Genomic DNA, 6,407 nt, shown 5'->3' on the forward strand with positions numbered 1-6,407 from the left:
TCCCTCCCTCCCTCCCTCCCTCCCTCTCTCCCTCCCTCGCTCCCTCTCTTCCTTCTTCCCTTCCTTCCTTCCTCCCTTCCTCCCTTCCTTCCTTCTATCAGAAGCAGTGAGGTAACAGGCAGCCAATTAAAAGGGAGGCATCTGCTTTCTGCAGGTGAATGGGCTGTTAAGTAAACAAAACAAGCAGACCCAGAGCAGTGGGCTGGAAACCTGCTTGCAGCTGGGAGGGGGCGGGCTGGAGCCCCCAGAGTTGATGGTGAACTTGAAGGTGCTCTAATTCTTGGCCTTCCATAACCATGGGTGGGACAGGGTGTTGGCAGTGCAGAAGCACCCAGGCCCTGCCTGCCCAGCGGGGCTTTATTTAGGCAGTGCATTGTAACTGCTTGCAGAAGTTAAGGAGAAACTGGTCCACTCCAGGGTTTTCCGGCCTGCAGCAGGATGGGAGCTGCCCTCCGCTGGTTTTCCAGTGCTGACTTGAGGGGGAGACAGGTGGGAGTTGGCAGAGGAAGTGCTGTCCACTGACTTGAGGCACTCAGGGGCATCTCCTGGGCTTGGGGTTTAGTGTCTTCAGAGCTGGAGTGTTTAGGGTTGACTGGGGAGCTGTGTGTTTGCCACTGCCTGGCTTGACATTTCCCCAAACTCCAGTGTGTTCTGATGACAAGGCTGACAGGCTCAGCCAGAGCAGCAGGTGGTCAAGAGCCCAGTCCTGCTGATGGCTCCAGAAAGCCATTGCTTTCTGCTTCCCAAGTGCTTCCAGTAATAGACGCTGGTGGTGCCCTGAATTCTGAGCATCAGTGTCCTCTCTGGGTCACTCCTTCTCCTGTGCTTAGAAGTCCTGTCCCAGTGTGGATGGAGGGAGCAGGAGGAGGCAGGATGTAGGGCCAGGTGGGTTGTGGGTCCAGAAGCCCAAATCACTGGACATGGGAGAGAACATGAAGGAAGAAGGAGAGCCAGAACAGCAGGTATCAGCATGCTCCGAGGGACCTGCAGGGAACAGGTGATGGTCAGGAAGGGGGGAGGGCTGGAAATGCAGGGGTAGCAGTTGAGAGTGGGAGAGGGATGGAAGGGTAGGGGGTGCAGGTGGATGTGTCAAGAGCTAAGTCCACACATACCTGTGTTAAAAATGAGTGTTCCTTGGGAGGAGTGTAGGAGGAAACATTGAGGTGAACGCAGCAGAGCTATGAGGAGAGCTGATTATTAGAGATGTGGGAACTGGGATTAGCTCCTAGGCTGTGGGTGGAGGGAAGGAGTGCTCAGGAATCTGGAGAAGAGAAAAAAACAACAGGGCCTCACTTTAGGGAGTGGAGGAATGTGGGGAACACAGGCATTGAGTCTCCGGAGAGAAAAAAGTCTACTCTGCATCACAGCAGAGAAACCTTTGGGATGGTCGCTGGAGAGGCACAGGTTACAGCCCTGTCATTTCTGAACAGGCTGCTGCTTTCCTGTGGCTCACTATGCCCCAGGCTGGCCGGCTGTGTCATGTGCCCCTTTCCCTTCTCCTGAGATGAAGGAGGTTGTGTCATGTTAATTATACACTGTAGAGGGTCTGGTTGGGTCTCATTCGGGTAGCAGAATCAGCCTTGAAGCTAACTGGTTTTTTTTGACTTTGTTCCGAGTCAAAACAGAAGTGGAAAGTTACTCAATTCAGAAACACCTCATGAGTGGAAATTTAACAAATGCATTGGGATGCACGGATGATGGGAATACCCTGAGAGGAAGCACGCTGGCATTGTGGGGTGGGCTGGGCAAGGAGCACGCTGGCATTGTGGGGTGGGCTGGGTGAGGAGCACGCTGGCATTGTGGGGTGGGCTGGGCGAGGAGCACGCTGGCATTGTGGGGTGGGCTGGGCGGTGAACGCAGAAAGCTGGCACTGGGAGGAGAGGGGGACAGCAGCAAGCCAGCTGCTGGGCAGTGCAGAGAAGCCCAGGAGCTGAGTTGCCATGAAAAATAGAGCAGAAGCTACAGGCGAAGAAGGAGGGGAAAAGGGGGCTGAGGAAGAGCTCTGCGAACAGCGTGCCCTGCGCTCCTGTGAAGTTGTGCTCCCCTGGCCCGCTGGTATGGCTTGCCTGAGGCCAGGAGAGGGAATGCGTGCTGGGCAGAGCTCTGGGTGCGCTTTGTGATGCTGCTTCTCTTTGTATTTTGATCCCAGGCTTGTCTCCTGTCCCTTTCCAGGTGAAGCCCTTCTGCCTGATTTTAGCCCAAGGATGCTCTGCACTGCCGTGATTTCTATGGAGACTGTGGAGCCAGTGTGGCTTCGTTCAGGTCCTGCTCCACCACTCGAGGTCTTCGCCTCCTCCTGCAGCCTGGCGTTGGTCCTGGGTCCAGGGTGCCTGTGATGACGTGAGGAGAGAGCCTGGAGACTCTTGCGTCGCGGCTGAGCAGCGATGGCTCAGCACCTTCCGCAGCCCGTCATAACGTGGTTCAGACCATCACGAGAAGGCAAGTGCTAAGACTAAAGGCTGGTTTGCATTTTATGTAAATTTGAAGGACTGGGCTTTGGACCGTTTCCATGGCAGAAAAATACTTTTCATATTCTCGACACAACGGCTGGCAGTCAGACACTTGCTGCCTGGGCACCGGGCGGCCAGATCACTGACCACGCCCCAGAGGTGCTTCCACCTGGGAGCGCTCGCCCCCGGCGAGGTGTGCAGGAGACCCCGGCTCTCTGGGGCTCTGCAGCTCCAGGCTGTCTGTCCAGACCCTCAAAGGTCTGGAGAGCAGTGTCTCATCCCCAAGCCGAGAGCATGGGGTGTGCTGATTTAAAAACAGAAAATGCAAAGTTGGACTGAAAATATCCTTAGTCTTCCAAGCAATCTGCTTAAGGGTTCCAAAGTTACCTTCGTTTGGTGAGCGAGGAGGCTGCCCTATTTTCCCCCCTTTCTTTCCTTTCTTCTTCTTTTACCACCGGAACCAGCCATTTCCCAAAGCCGCCACCATGGAGGTTGCAATGGTGAGCGCGGAGAGCTCAGGGTGCAACAGTCACTTGCCTTACGGGTACGCGGCCCAGGCCCGGGCCCGCGAGCGAGAGAGGCTGGCGCACTCCCGGGCCGCTGCAGCCGCGGCGGTCGCAGCGGCCACTGCCGCTGTGGAAGGCAGTGGAGGCTCCGGGGGGCCCCATCATCACCAGACCCGTGGGGCCTGCACCTCCCATGACCCTCAGGGTGGCCGCGGTAGTCGGAGGAGGAGGCGACCGAGGCCCGAGAAGAAGAAAGCCCACCACCGGCAGAGCAGCTTCCCTCACTGCTCGGACTTGATGCCCAGCGGCTCCGAGGAGAAGATCCTGAGGGAGCTGAGCGAGGAGGAAGACGAGGAGGATGAAGAAGAGGAGGAGGAGGAAGGGGGAAGGCTGTACTATAGCGAGGAGGATCGCGGCGATGAGTGCTCCTACACGGACTTGCTGCCCCAGGAGGACGGCGGCGGTGGTTACAGCTCCGTCCGCTACAGTGACTGCTGTGAGCGCGTGGTCATCAACGTGTCCGGCCTGCGCTTCGAGACACAGATGAAAACCCTGGCCCAGTTTCCAGAGACTCTGCTGGGAGACCCTGAGAAGAGGACTCAGTACTTTGACCCTTTGCGCAACGAGTATTTTTTTGATAGGAACAGGCCCAGCTTCGATGCCATCTTGTATTATTACCAGTCCGGAGGGCGCCTCAAGAGGCCGGTCAACGTTCCCTTTGACATCTTTACTGAGGAGGTGAAGTTCTACCAGCTGGGCGAGGAAGCCCTGCTCAAGTTCCGTGAGGATGAGGGATTCGTGAGGGAAGAGGAGGACAGGGCACTGCCAGAGAATGAGTTCAAAAAGCAGATCTGGCTTCTCTTCGAGTATCCGGAGAGCTCCAGTCCCGCCAGGGGCATAGCCATCGTGTCCGTCCTGGTCATTTTGATCTCCATCGTCATCTTTTGCCTGGAGACTTTGCCCGAGTTCAGGGACGACAGGGACCTGGTCATGGCACTGAGCACTGGCGGACACAGCGGGTCCTTGAACGACACCTCGGTGCCCCGTCTGGAGAACTCGGGGCACACCATCTTCAACGACCCCTTCTTCATTGTGGAGACTGTGTGCATCGTGTGGTTTTCCTTTGAGTTTGTGGTCCGCTGCTTTGCGTGTCCCAGCCAAGCCCTCTTCTTCAAGAACATCATGAACGTCATTGATATCGTGTCCATCTTGCCTTATTTCATCACCCTGGGCACGGACCTGGCCCAGCAGCAGGAGGGCAGCAACGGGCAGCAGCAGCAGGCCATGTCGTTTGCCATCCTCAGGATCATCCGCCTCGTCCGCGTGTTCCGGATCTTCAAGCTCTCCAGACACTCCAAAGGCCTGCAGATCCTGGGCCACACGCTCCGAGCCAGCATGCGCGAGCTGGGCCTCCTCATCTTCTTCCTCTTCATCGGTGTCATCCTCTTCTCCAGCGCCGTGTACTTTGCTGAGGCGGATGAGCCCACCACACATTTCCAAAGCATCCCCGACGCATTCTGGTGGGCCGTGGTCACCATGACTACCGTGGGCTATGGGGACATGAAGCCCATCACGGTAGGGGGCAAGATTGTGGGGTCCCTATGTGCCATCGCGGGTGTCCTAACCATTGCCTTGCCCGTGCCAGTGATCGTCTCTAACTTCAACTATTTCTACCACAGAGAGACTGAAAATGAGGAACAGACGCAGCTGACACAAAACGCAGTCAGTTGCCCATACCTCCCTTCCAACCTCCTCAAGAAATTTCGGAGCTCCACTTCTTCCTCCCTGGGGGACAAGTCCGAGTATCTAGAGATGGAGGAAGGAGTGAAGGAGTCTCTGTGTGCGAAGGAGGAGAAGTGTCAGGGGAGGGGGGACGACAGCGAGACAGATAAGAACAACTGCTCCAATGTGAAGGCTGTGGAGACCGATGTGTGAATGGCTCGCGCTGCCAGCCACGCCCCCTAGCATCTCCAAATATATTTATGCATAGGCAGTGCAGTTATGAAAATGAAATATGCAAATGAGTCCAATGCATACGGTAGTAGCCATGGAATGGTAATACGTGGCATAATTGTTACTAAACTTGTATCACATGTCAAATAAATGAAACATCTTGGAGAAGAGGGAGGATTAAACAGGAGCAAATCTATCTTTATATTTTTTATTAGAATGCAAGAATTTTGCACATGAACTGGAAGAGATGTTAATAGGAAGCTGGCTCCAAGGAGAGCGAGCGAGCGTGCGTGCGTGCGTGCGTGTGTGTGTGTGTGCGGGTGTGTGCCAGTGTGTATGTGTAAGTAAATTGTCAGCGTTGTTGGTCATTGTGCAGTGACGAGATGAGGTGGCATTTTGAAGTATTTACTATGAAAGCTCTAGTGAGTCCGAGCGGTCGCTTGCCAGTGCTTTAGCAGCGTCTCCAATGTCTCTGGATTCTGTAGCTGTTTTTTAAAAAATTGTAAGAGTTATTGTGTACAAAAAAGAGAAAGTAAATTATTTAACAGAATATAGGTCACAATTTTATCTTGGATTTAATTAAAGTTTATTTTTGACTGGAAATTAACTTTTAAAAAGGCTGCGGGGGCCTTTAGAAATTGATTCTATTTTATTATTAATTTTGGGGAGAAATGGCAACAAATGCCTAACATTATGGAGGAGATGGAACTGGAGAAAATGTAATGAATTTTGTTCCCAGGTGACAGGACTGGAATGTGTTTCCCCTTGCACTCCTTTATCCGCTGAAGATGGGGAGAGACTTCGTACTGTGAATATTCACCACTGCTGTAACCGTTCAATGACAATCATTGGAAGAATAATTGTTTAGTCTCATTTGCTCTCTTTTTCTTTGTATGAAACGGATGACCACAAGTAGCAGCACATGGTTCTCTCCTATTCTGAGACCTAACTGATATTCAAAGGGACTGTGAAGTAAAATTTAGCAACTGAATCTTTTGAAATTGGTCTGCTACACTGATGCTTCAGAAACCCTACTATCTTAAATACTTTCCTGCCTCTTAAGTCCAAAATAACTTAACCAAAGTCAATGCATGCACTGGGAGAATTCTTGAAGACCTACAATACCCAGCAGCTATAGTGATTATGGCTTAAATCTTTTCCTATTAAATGTGCAGCATAAATGCCAGATTCATTAAGTTTATTGTTTGTGTGCACTACGGAACAGCAGGATGTGGGGAGTCTCCTCCGATTTTAGCAGTCTCTTTGCTAATGTGGGTATAAGGAAGCATTGTCGCAAGACACCTGGTTTCCCCATCACCATCATAGCCATCTTTCTTAAAGGATTTGGTGACATACATGACATTTAATTCACAACAAAGTGTTCCAAAGTGTGAGGATAAAGCTAGTAATGTACTTGCACTACTGACTCACAATGACATAAAAGTTAGCAAACTCAAGCTGTGTTCATTAGAGCCTTTACTATTAGCTTTTTTAAAAT

General features: G+C 52.4%; 1 protein-coding gene across 1 annotated transcript; it reads left to right on the forward strand.

Moving 5' to 3' along the window:
• The first annotated feature begins 2,647 nt into the window (after window positions 1–2,647).
• Kcna4 (potassium voltage-gated channel subfamily A member 4) lies at window positions 2,648–5,068 on the forward strand. The gene has a single exon (XM_004644110.1). The coding sequence runs from the start codon at window positions 2,936–2,938 to the stop codon at window positions 4,889–4,891; it is 1,956 nt and encodes a 651-aa protein (XP_004644167.1). The 5' UTR covers window positions 2,648–2,935; the 3' UTR covers window positions 4,892–5,068.
• The last annotated feature ends 1,339 nt before the right edge of the window (window positions 5,069–6,407 follow it).

This window comes from Octodon degus, unplaced genomic scaffold (assembly GCF_000260255.1).
Source record: "Octodon degus isolate 3935 unplaced genomic scaffold, OctDeg1.0 scaffold00193, whole genome shotgun sequence".
Classification (NCBI taxonomy): domain Eukaryota; kingdom Metazoa; phylum Chordata; class Mammalia; order Rodentia; family Octodontidae; genus Octodon; species Octodon degus.